The sequence below is a fragment of the Styela clava genome, chromosome 1, assembly GCF_964204865.1.
Source record: "Styela clava chromosome 1, kaStyClav1.hap1.2, whole genome shotgun sequence".
NCBI lineage: Eukaryota > Metazoa > Chordata > Ascidiacea > Stolidobranchia > Styelidae > Styela > Styela clava.
The window spans coordinates 17,229,823-17,242,852 of NC_135250.1; the positions used below are offsets into that span (position 1 = coordinate 17,229,823).

The 13,030-nt window shown below is 35.4% G+C and overlaps 1 protein-coding gene across 8 annotated transcripts in view; it reads right to left on the reverse strand.

Moving 5' to 3' along the window:
- Window positions 1-3,465: 3,465 nt before the first annotated feature.
- LOC120337368 (tetratricopeptide repeat protein 17-like) overlaps window positions 3,466-13,030 on the reverse strand; it is a 52,185-nt gene continuing 42,620 nt past the window's right edge. For all 8 annotated transcript variants that reach the window (XM_078110917.1, XM_078110937.1, XM_078110934.1 and 5 more), the window contains 7 exons: window positions 10,303-10,421; window positions 9,479-9,609; window positions 6,563-6,670; window positions 5,715-5,880; window positions 4,588-4,731; window positions 3,996-4,190; window positions 3,466-3,705 (listed from right to left, as the gene is read on the reverse strand). In XM_078110917.1, the coding sequence (XP_077967043.1) occupies window positions 3,574-3,705; window positions 3,996-4,190; window positions 4,588-4,731; window positions 5,715-5,880; window positions 6,563-6,670; window positions 9,479-9,609; window positions 10,303-10,421 (995 nt within the window). In that variant the 3' untranslated portion in view covers window positions 3,466-3,573. The remainder of the gene's footprint in view (window positions 3,706-3,995; window positions 4,191-4,587; window positions 4,732-5,714; window positions 5,881-6,562; window positions 6,671-9,478; window positions 9,610-10,302; window positions 10,422-13,030) is intronic.

Sequence of the window (13,030 nt, forward strand, 5' to 3'; positions counted from 1 at the left end):
TCCCATGACGGAGGAAAGCGTCGGCGTACATTCTGCGCAGAAACTTGGTATAAAAAACACGAATGGTTGTGTTACAGCGAGGACAAAAATGCACTTTTTTGTTTTTATTGCCTACTTTTTGCTACCGCCCCTGACTCACGTTGGTGTAAATTTGGTTTTAGAGATCTTAAACATCTTTCCGAGCGTGCCAGGGATCATCAATCTTCTATGGAGCATCTGGACAATGCAGTAAAATACCGAACATTCGGAAATGTTAATATTGCAGCACAGTTGGATGAAGGACGCGCGGTTTCTATTCGTCGGCACAACCAAAACGTCGAGAAAAACCGCCATGTTCTCGGTCGATTGATAGATGTTTTGAAGTTCATTGGTTGTCACGAGCTGTCCCTCCGTGGGCACGATGAACGGGCTGGCTCTTCTAATAGAGGGGTATTTTTGGATATGGTGGAATACACCGCATCCCTAGATACAGTATTGAGAGATCATCTTGATGCCGCAACTGTTTCGAAGGGGACATCTAAGGATATCCAAAATGATTTGCTCGACTCAATGTATAAAATTTATTTACAACATTTGGCTCTGGAAATTGAGAATTGCCAGTTCCTTTCGATTCAGTCTGACGAGACAACTGACATCACGTGCGTTTCCCAACTGGCTGTGATTTTTCGGTTTGTGAAAGATGGTAAACCTACCGAGAGATTTCACAGCTTTGTACCAATCGTTGATCGCACGGCTTGCGGGATATCGGCTGTACTGAAAGAAGTGTTACAGCCTTACAACGCGAAGTCAAAATTGATAGCTCAAACTTATGACGGCGCGGCAGTCATGAGTGGGTCGAAACATGGTGTTCAAGTTTATATAAAAGAAGATTTTCCTCATGCGCATTTTTTACATGGTTATGCACACCAATTTAACCTCGTTATTAAAAATATGTGTCTTGATACCCCTCTCGTCCGTATATTTTTTGCAAATGTTCCGGGGTTTTCTTCATTTTTTTTCGTTTCGCCGAAGCGCTCTGACCTCCTTCGCCAGATATGTAGCCGCCGTCTCCCAGCTTGTGCACCAACACGTTGAAACTTCCAATCACGCGTGGTGCAGGGCGTGTCCGAAATTAGGTCTGAGCTCATTGAGTGTGTCAATGGCATTCAGAGCTCTCCGGTTTGGGACGAACGCTCTGTGAGGGAGGCGGCAGGTCTAAAGCGTCTGCTAGAAGATGGTGAGTTTTCATTTTTTCTCCACAATATTCTATCACGTGGATGTATTATACGACGCATTGCAGTCAAGGCTAATGGATGGAGCGTCTGTGCAGTCGTGTATTTCAGACTTCTGCGATGCTGTATCTCGTATCCGGGAAACAATAAAATACGACGACACATGGAGTGCTTCTTTACGCCGCGGGCAAACAACGCAGCGTTTGATTTTGTCTGCAAAGGAATGCTGTGACATTCTGGTGAATCAAATAGGCGATCGTCTGCGCACTGAACACCTTGCCGCGTTCTCTTAGATGAACCCAAAAAAATTTGCACGTCAATTTCCCATCCATTTGTTGGCTACTGTCTCCAAATTTTACCCCATGATAAACGTGGGTAAATTGGAAAATGAATTGCGATGTATATACACCAATCAAACTTTTTTGAACATCACATCAACTTGCGCGCTCTATTGGTTCCTCATAGGGAACACTCTAGTAACTACCTTTGCGGCGTCTGCAAAATTTCTGGACATCATTTTGACGACGCCTATTTCTTCCGCCGACGCAGAGCGAACATTCAGCACGCTGAAGCGTATTAAAACGTATCTCAGAAACACAATGAAGCAAGATAGATTAAATTCCTTGGCTGTTTTATCCATTCACAGAGACGTTATTTCTGGGAGGCATGACTTTAATCAGCGCGTTATTGAGCATTTTGCTTCCAAGAAACCGCGGCGTGTTGCATATATGTTCAAGCAGTAGAAGTCTAGCAGCATATATATCTATGAGTGAGCGACGCATGTCCTTATCTTTGCATTTCTTTCCTTTCTTCATAGTAACGTTTTAAACCTTATTTTAGGTTTTGTCTGCTTTCCCGAAGTTTCTGTTAATATGTCATTGTATTTATCTGGGTAAATATTGCCTTTCCTTTTGAAAGAGGTTTCAAAATAAACTATGTCTATATTTATTAATCCCTTGACTTGGACCGGTTTTAAAGACACTTTCTTATCGTTAAAAATTGTCGCTTTTGCCGATTGGTTGTTACCGATGGAATGGTTTTTATACTCATAAAATGATGGGAGAACTTACAGCGCTCATCCTGTCCCCGTAGATGGGGGTACTTGGTCCCGCAGTAGCTTGCCCCGGTTGTCAAAATGACCACTCGCCGCCACTGATTTTCGGTATCTTTTATCGTGTTTGGTTTTGTAATGTCGCTTCGTATTATATTCTCTCGTGACATATATTATCCTCCCAGTTTATTTCGGTCACCTTTTTTACACTCATTGTATGATGAATTGTTATGTTTGACTAATTTTATTACTTGTAGCGTGAGCAGGCATGGTGCGGTGGTCAAAGGACAACCGAGTCCGTCTAAGTCGGGACTCGGACCTAACTAAAAAAAAATGGATCGTGCGTCTCTAAGTAAGCTCTGCGGTTCTTCACTGCTGTCACATGGCCAACGCTTGAAAATAGAGTAGTGTTTTTACTAAAATGAAGGCAAAAACGTCCCTCCAAATGAGGAGTTACTTGGCGCGAGCCTGAGGTACGAAGTTCAGATAAAAAAGCGCTCATTGGCTTGGTCCTGTCTGCACAAGACAATTACCGATCACCGGACGTCATTCCCACATTGGCACCGTCTTGACGTTTATAGATACAAAACCGAAACTCCGTGATTTTAACAAACATGAATTTGGACATCGGGATTTGGAAAGGGCTATTACCAGATGTAATAGTTACAGCAAAATATTTGGCATTATTTGTCTATGGAATCTCACAAAATAGTGTTCAATGAAATGACTAGAGTTGGTCAGACCTCGATATTAGCCTGGTTAAAATAACTTTCTGCTTATTATTCTTTCCCAATTATCATCTTAAAATTCTCCCATCTGTAAAAGCGAGATTGCCAAAAAATATCATGTAAATTAATCCTAATTTGGCCCTCAATCAGTAATGAATACTGAAACTGCTTATATATTCAATTTGAGATAACATGGAACACTAGTTTCATTATTATTACTTCCCATGGATATATAGCGCATCAAGGCCAGTGCTTAGGGCCACTAATAGGCATAATCTGGCCCTGCATGAGAGATAGATAATTTTCTAATAAGGGGGTGTGTGGCAATAGCCTAATGGAGTGGTTTCCAACCAACTAAATAAACATGTGGGCGTCAAGAACAGTTTAAATTATTCTGCCAATCACTACAACACCACAATTAGATCAAACTGATATCCCATATGGAAATTTCATCAGAGTCATTAAGACTGGCACATACAACAATAGCCATGCGACTTATTTATTTCTGAAAATTTTGGTTATAATATAAAACTGTTTAATTTTAAACTTTCCAAAAAGCACAAAGCAGTAAAAAAACTTAAATTCAATGAACACCAGTAGGTCCAGCTCTGAGATCTTCACATATAGCTGCTTGTATTCTCCTCTTCGCAATCTCTAATGTTGGCTGAAGGTCGAGCGTTCGCTTGAAGACTGGAATTGATGAGCGAATATCACCCTGAAACGCACAAAGTTTCAGTAAATTTTTGCAAGTAATAAAGTTAGACCCCCTTTACTACATGTATAAGCGACTGGGTAATTAATGTACGACTTACTCATGACTAACTGATTGAAATAGTTTATGAAAAAATAATATCATTGTTATGTTCTTTGTGAACTCAATTCTACACTGAAATAACATTTTGTAGTAATTTGATAGAATCAACAACATGAAAGCATAGAATTTTTATGACACGATATTGAAATAGGCTTTTGGTTGGTTTATAATTGGGGAAGAAAAGTAGTTACCATGGCAGCTAAAATGTTTGCTTTTGTGAAATGGTATAGAAAGTAGTCAGGATACAGTAGAATTGCCTGGTTTGTTACATGAATTGCATCTTTCCATTGTGATAGCTGTGCAAATACATTTGCCAGTCCAAGCAAAACTACATCTCTCATCTCCAATGGTGCAGTGGACAATGACAACCTAAGACAATCTATTGCCTAAAATGAAAATTGTAATATTGATACAAAGAAAATTTTCACCCCTTCCCTCAATACAAGTGTAACAATTTATATGATATTAATGTCACATACACATAACTATCAAACTAAATAAAAGATTCCCAAATTTACAACGCAATCAATATCTGTAATACAAAGCGCCAAATATTTAAGAGAAAATTTTAAAATCATAGCAAGAAAACATTTCACAATATTTGCACATATCATCAATTCAATACTACATCTGGTTTTTGCGCACATGAACGATCACAGCTAGGCTGAATGTCTCAAATAACAAGTCAATTTAAACAGATTTAATGGTTTTAGTCAAGTTCTAAACATGGGCAGATAACAGGTAATTCAAATAGGAAATGACATAAAGCATGATGAGTATTACTTCTTTCGCTCTCCCTTTAAGTCTCCAATAATAAGAAGACAAAAAAGCAAGCTTCCATGATGTAGGATGTTGCTTTATTCCTTTGGACAATTGTTGAACAATTGTTGAAATTTCTTCATCAGAAGATATTGTTTGTTTCAGAAGCTTGAACAAAAAAATGATGAAGGTTAGAGAACATTCTCATTTATTTCTCTTTTCCTTACAACACCATTTTTGGTTTGGCTACATTTTTTTTTCAATAATGAAAATATCAAAATTATCTTTCCAATTTCAATTTAGAAAGGGACATTTCAAAACTTAAGATCATAAGATTTTACTCTAGGACCCCTTTACTTACAACCAGAGTTTCTCATTTATTTCTCTTTTCCTTACAACACCATTTTTGGTTTGGCTACATTTTTTTTCAATAATGGAAATATCAAAATTATCTTTTCAATTTCAATTTAGAAAGTGACATTTCAAAACTTAAGATCAATAGATTTTACTCTAGGACCCCTTTACTTACAACCAGAGTAAAGAAACAGTATAGCGTATGTTTATAGCCTAGTCTATAGCAAGCAATACACAAATATTATTCTTGCAACCATTTAAAGCAGTGTTCTTCAACCCTTTTTACCGTTGTATACCTTTTACAATTTTTCAAGAACTCTGTACACCTTACAAATACCAATGTTTATTCAAGGCCTAAATAAACACTAAATATTTAGCACGGATTGTGAAAAAAAAAACTGACGATACTGCAATTTCATGATTAACGGTGTAAGCTGGACTGATGGCCCCAGCGTCAACGGGAATAATGTTCAGCGTAAACAAGCCAAGTGTATGGCAGCCGAAATTATAAACCCAGACACACGCCTGCATTATCTATAAAATTGGTAATGTAACAATGAGCTCAAGTCGGTTCTTTGCTACATGACATTTTATATTTCATGTGCGCCGTGTTTGCATTGTTGTCTCCAATTGAATATTTTATGAGAGTTTAGAATTGCTGACTTAGGCTGTACACTCTTTGTATAACATTTCTCATTTGTATACCCTACTTATGATACGGTATATACTTGGGTATACCGTATACCCGGTTGAAGAACACTGAATTAGAGTATGAAGAATACAAAAGAAAAACTCACAATTTCCATTCCATATTCCTCATCATACTTCATATAACTATCTCTGTTTATGACCGATTTTAAATGATCAACATTATACTGAGCAGGAGAGGTCGGGGCATCACAATATGGTTCCTCAGATCCTGATGTGGTTTTTAATCCTAGTGATGGAAGTTCTTCGGTGAAGCTGGAAATAGTAACGAATATTTTAGAATTCTTCATAATGTATATTTTTAATGAAATATTAACATAAATTTGCAGAATCTTCAAAGAATTCAGTTTGAATAAAAATTTAAATAAAAATTTGGAAAACAATTTTGAGAAATACATTTTATTGTGATTTAAATTTTGGGCGCAAGAGTAAAATTGACTTTAGGGAATTACCCAATAACCATGTTGAAAAGTTTATTTAACATTCACACATGCATTAGCCAGAAAAATGTTCGAACAACAACATTCTTTCTTGCCATATTCTTAAAATAGAAAAATTAGAGTTTCACTGGATTCATAATAAAATGATCAGATAATAGTATTTCAGTAAAATCAGTGTTGACAAATGCAGGTCAAAATTTTTATAATGGAACATTTATTTATTTAACTATTTTAAGCTCAACAAATTTCCAAAACCTCAGCTATTTCATCTTCAATTCAGCTACAATACAAAGATACAAACAAGGCTCTGGACAAAAAGCTATCTTTTCCAAATAATTTGAGTATCGTTTCTTGGCATTGATCACACATCTAGAACCAATGGGCTAATGATTAAATTATGATGACCTCTGTATGTTCAAAATGATTTGATGTGATATAACAACGAAAATGAGACTTCGGAACAATAACTACCGAATGAAAAAATTGTTTTTACGCACTCATATCCCCTTGCACTAACATCAGTATTAGAACTCAAATAAGATCTCAAATCAACGCTGTGAAGAAAATGAGCACAATCTCTTGATGACGGCATGAGATCAGTTTTCCTGAATGTAAATTTCAAGTTTCAATAAATCAATAAATTGAAAGCATTGAAATAGTTTACTAAATATTGAAAGTTCAAGGAAAGGACCAAATTAATATGAATCGAAATATATAAGAAGCAGTAGATATATTTTTAACTATAGTAGAAGTCAATGTATATTCAAAATTTGTAATCCATCGGTAATGCAGGTGATTCGAGACAAATGTAGGGTGATTCAATTTTCAATGCCCTGCTCTCAGACAGCATGCGGCTATACAATATGATATACTGATTCGAGCAATGAAACAAACAAATTTTTTTTTTTGAAAGCGTTCATGACTACAATGAGAACAAAATTAAATTAAGACAGTGTCCAAAACTCATGAGTATAAAAAATAAACAAACAATGTAAGCAACTAAATTGAGTGCGTCTCAAAATACTGATCCATTTTCTAAAAATTTATAGCTCCTGTGCCCGCTTACAATAAGTGGTAAGAATCTTCGGCGACGGGGTTGAATATATTTCTTTAGTGTTTCTGAGTGCATGCATCGCTCTTTCTATTCAGATTGAAATCAACATTCATTTCTTTCGCTGATGCGACAATCGTTATTGAAGGTTTTTGTCAACCGAATAATAAATATCTTTCTGTGATATATGTTTAAAAGCCATATTCTTTCTAAGCCACCACAATTGGAAATTCTTTAATAATTAGCCATGCATTTAAATTTATTTTGTCTAATATTTGATTCTGGACATTGTGACATAGTGCGTGTCAATCGGCATAGAGCCATAGACAATGCATGAGAACATGTTCCAAATAGCTCTATCTATATGTATTGTCATTATCAACAGCAACTAACAGTTATGTGCATATTCTAAACATGATTAAAAGTATTGCTGTGTCAAATTACATTGAGGTCATAGTGCATTGTATAAACTGGTATTAAAAATGTGAAATGCAGGTTAAGACAGTGGCGCAAACCAGGCCATTTTCAACGGGGGGGGTCCGACCGGAATTTACACAATGCAACTAGGTGGTTTCGTGTTTATAATAATCCCGAATAAGTCGCAAATACCCTAGCGTCGTCATCCATGTGTGGTTCGGCAATATATTACAGCTGACATGAAAGAATTTCGATAAACGCCGGCTTGAAGAACTTATAAGACTTCGAAGACATTTTTGATTGAAAATATTTTCTTATCGTGTATTTTAACCTAGTCGAGATGGTTCAGGCGTCCTCTGCAAATTGTGTCTTAATTAGTTGTTTTCATCCTCAGTTTCGATGGTGACCGAACATAACAGGAAATTATTTCATTTCTTGTAATTTAGCGCGTATAAAATATCTCTTTAATAGTATTTAATATCTATCGCGGATTTCGACGGCATCCGGCGTTGATGACAACATCGTTCAGTTTAAGTTAGCGGTATTCATTTACAAACAAAAATACATAACAGCCGACATGAAATATTCAAATCAGCGCAGAGTTCAAAAATAAAACACGTTGTTTTATGGTCTTAATATGCACATAGAAAGAAGAAAGGACAGAGAAATAACGACAAAAAACTGAGAATGGTATGGTATGTTTGTGTACTTTTGTTTACCATCATCATCATAATCAAATTAGTTAAACCCGATTCCCAAATTTCCGTCTGCCAATAATGAATAATAAAGATGGAAAAACGTGTTTTACTTTTCGAGTCGGCGTTGATTTAAATTTTTCATGTTATGTGTTATAATTTTTTGATTATAAACCAATACCTCCAACTTAAAATGAACGATATTGTTATCAACGCCGTCGGGATAACGATAAAATCTCCGATAGAAACCAAATAATATTTAGAAGCTATTTTATAGATTGCAAGTAATTAAAAAATTTCCCGGTAAGTTCGATAACTATCGAAACTGAGGATGAAAACAATTAATTGGTGCAGGATTTGCTCTTAGTTTATTGCCGAGGCGCACAACATATCTTGACTAAATTGAAATATACGATAACAAATGTAAAAAAATTTCAACCAAAAACGTCCTCGACGTCTTCTAAGCACTTCAAGTCAGAGTTTATTAAAAACCTTTCACGACGACTGTTAGGTATTGCCATGCCACACATGTCGGCTTTCGATTGCGATAAAAAATGAAATAATTGTTAAATGTTTTTAAATCAGAACGTGGACGGGGGCGGTAGGATGTGTACGGCATTTTGGGTTTTTGGCCTTTCATATGTAGGAAATCTTAGGTCAATCGAAGCAATATTTTTCTACGAGTTTCTACTGCATTATTATAACATGAAGACGGGCGGCGTTACATTGCATCAAGATGATCAAGCACGAGAGTATTCGTCCCAAGAGAGAGAGAGAGAGAGATAGCACTATGCTATTGTCGCTTTCAATTCGCATCGACAGCGCGCGATTTCTACTTTTTTGAGGTAACATATCTCATTTTCGAATACAAACATATACGCGGGAATAGTGATTGTTACGTAACTCACAGCAAAAAGATATGATTGAAGTGGGCGGTGTTAAATTACGTCGAGGTGATAAAGCACTGGAAAAAAGTAGTTTTCACCGGATTATTATGACCGTAGAACGACGTTGTTTGAACGTAGAACAATAATAATAAAAAAACGAATTTCAAACGGAGGGAACCGACCCCCGTTACCACCCCGCTGGTTGCGCCACTGGGTTAAGACCCCTGTAAATCCCCCCTGACTACACCCCTGCTAACGCCGTATCGATTCAAATTCATTATGGACATTCTTAGTAATAGTTATAAATGTTAATTTTTTTTTAAGCATTTAAAAAAGTAACTAGCAAACTACTTAATGACCCACAACAGAGGTTTTGTCTGCATACTGACGGTATCCAAAGTAGAACTTGCTTCCTCAACCAAAGTTCCGAGATTGTCTCTCATTTGAGATAATTGTTGCATGATCTGACGAGCTGATGATACCCGAAGGCTCAGCTGAAAAAAAGTGATTTTTTTTATTCATAATCTAACATCACTAACTCTTATTTCATAATTTCAATCTAAACCAGACTCTAAAAAGCAATCAATCACACTTCCCACATAAAGAGCTAATAGGTAATAGCAAAAAGTGGTATCTATTGATTCCGCATAAGCCTACTGGATTTACCACTCAATGGTAGTAGTGGATTTAGACCCCTTGACTGTGGCACCAACATAATGAGAACAATGTGCTTAGTCACTATGTCATACCACAGATTAATTTCTGAATCTATTTTAAAACAAAGATAGAATACATAAATTCCTTTTCTAAACATACGTAACCGTTTATTTTCATATTTCACCATTAAAATCTTCACAGAAAAAAAAATTTATACAGATTCCATGAAAATGATGTCAATATTGTAGTCTTTTATTTGAACATTAAATCAAATTCAACATACAATAACAGTATTTAGAAAAAATTTGTAAAAAATTTGTGGGCTCATGTTCAGTTTCAATGCCTGCATTGCAGGTTAGAGATTAGAGAACTCAGGGTCAACACATTTGTATAATCATAACAAATTGTCGCGTCAAAAAGGTCAAGCGCCATGGAAACCGCTAATAAAAAATTGAACCTTCCAATGAAAGATGCGGTACTGTATTGCTGATAGACTATTAGAAAAATTGTAATGAAATTTTATTCATTACCTCTTCAGCACTATCTTTAGCAACATGAGACAATCTTTGTATTACATTATCAGCATCATGCAATATCTTGTCAGCGTTCTCTTTTGTTGTTTCTAATCTTTGCACTAGATCATTTTTATCTGTTTAATGAAAAGAATCATGTTACTCTATATCAGGGGTCGGCAAACTACGGCCCGCGGGCCGGATCCGGCTCACGGAGTAATATAATCCAGCCCGCGACGCTTCACTAAATAATAGTAACAAAACAGCTGCTTTGACGATTATATTACTTACGTAACAGAATTTACTGTGAGACACGTGCCGACTAAATTATAATATAATCAAATCTATTACAATCTATAAGTATAAAATTAACAATTACTTGGTTAATGAGCCTATAATTTAATTATAATTAGACATATGGCAACAATTTTTTGAGATGCAATGCAATGAGGAAATAAATCAATATTCTATTCGAGAGATGTATCACTGCTTGATTTTTATTATGAAAAGTATCTTTCGTTCGGTTTTCAACTTTCTAAAAATATGTGCGACCTGCCAATTTTGACCCACAAGCGACAAAAGTTTGCAGACCCCTGCCCTATATACACCAGACTACAGGTCATACATGTGCTAAACTTTTGTTCCGCAATCAGTCAAAGACATGAATTGAAAAGTCAATTATATATTTTGGTGGCCACAGTCATAACCAAATAATTCACTGTTTCAAATCCATTCGAAAATATTATTTTCCGAATATAAAAAACATAGAATATATTCTAAAATAAAAATCAAGTAATAGATGCTTTTCGTGGAGTGTATGGAAGAATTGGCACACAACAAACAATGGAATAACTGTTCTCCAATCATGCTATTAAAATGTAACAGGCTTTTTTCAATTTGTTTATTTTCGGTAGGATACTCCATATGAAACCGCTTCAAAAGCTTCAGGAGTATGAAGAGCATGATTTGCAGTAGCACAAGATTAAACCTGAATGAGTGTATGTTAATTGCAAGTAATTGCACTGGCGTTTGGTTATTACTTATGGGTTCAGATGATTCTTAATTTTTCCGACATAACTGGAAATGAATGCCTAAATTAAGTGGAAGCCTTCAAGGAATAGCGGCGATGTACACCATATGCGCCGCATGTTTGCACATAAGATAACAATCAAAGTGCGGATTCTATTTCATTGTCATAACAACACATGGCAAAGCAAAGAAAATTCTTTAAAGATTTCCTCAAAAACGAGACACCTTGCTGAGAACGAAAAGTGGCCATCATTCGATATTATTATAAAATTAGTTGAAAAGTATTCAAATTATTCTAAAATTAGTTGAAAAGTATTCGATATTTGAATGAATTTGGACAACCCTGGTTACAATTATTCCAAACATCAAGTAGGCTATCAGACAATATTGTTACTTTGACAAAATGGTAGCATATTAGATGACTTGAAACATTAATTATGAGAGAAATACCAATAATTTATATCCTAGACCAGCGGTTCCCAAACTATGGGTCGTGACATTTGTGTACATATACTGTTGGTTTGTGGCTTTATTCTGATAGTTCTATTGAAGCAAAAGGAATCTTAGTGGGTCGTGAAAAGATGTAGAAAGCTTTGATTACTAATACTGGCTATTAGGATCGGTGGCGACTCGAATACGTAAATCTCCAAAAAAACAAAAGAAATTAAATTTAAATTCTAATCTGTGAAAGTTTCCTTTTTACGATCTTCTCAAAGGAACAAAAATTTGCTACACAAAGAATGACCATGTGGCTTTTATACGCATAGCAGTTTTGTACACTGTACAGTGTTTCCCCAAAATTTAGACAGGATTTAGATTTATTTACTTTTGAAGAATAACACTATGTTTTTTTTTTGGAAGAGGTCTTTTGTGTTCATTTATCAAAAATAAAATTACATTGTAGAAAATCACGAGATTTTTTTATCAAAAATTATATAAAAACCTTTCCTCTCCCACACATTTTAAATTTATTTTAAGGGTAGGGTTTAATTAAAATCATTTTTAAAATTCAAATTAGGTCTTATTTTCAGGTCAGGTCTTATTTACGAGAAAACACGGTAGTTTTGCGATGATTAGCCATTGCTGTATTCTGTGTTATATCATAAAAGGTTAAATGGGTCGACATAAGCTGTGGTAATAAACAGTGGGTCCCAACTCCCAACTCAAGATTTATCAAGTTTTTCATAATAAAAAAGTCTTTCACGATCCTTTTCAAATAATTCATTGGTCGAGAGGCACCTCTAATATGAATAAATGTCATTCAAAAAATCGATTTATGTTAGTCTGAGGAAGTCTGGCATTGGCCATAAAATATGAAATATTTTTCTGGTCTGGAGTCTGGACTACTGGATTCTCTTAAGGGCCATTCCAAGCAAAAGTTGAATTCCATCAAATTTTTAAAAAGTGTAGTAAAAGTAATTTCTTTTTTTTTTGATATCAAAAGACATTGGAATTTTATTGGACTGCATTCATTTCATCGAACAATTTAAAATTTCACCCAGGTTTTTGATGGTTTATAAAAATTGGCCTGAAATGTAGAAATTTTGGTATAATTGACATATTTTGTGATGATTCCTGACACAAAGTGTTTGATTGTGTGGTACAGTTATTTCATATGAAATTGACGCACTGGATTTAAGTTAATATAGTTTAAATGTTTGCAGTGCTGTAGGACATTTCTTCACCCATTCAACGATTTATTACCAGAATTTTAAGA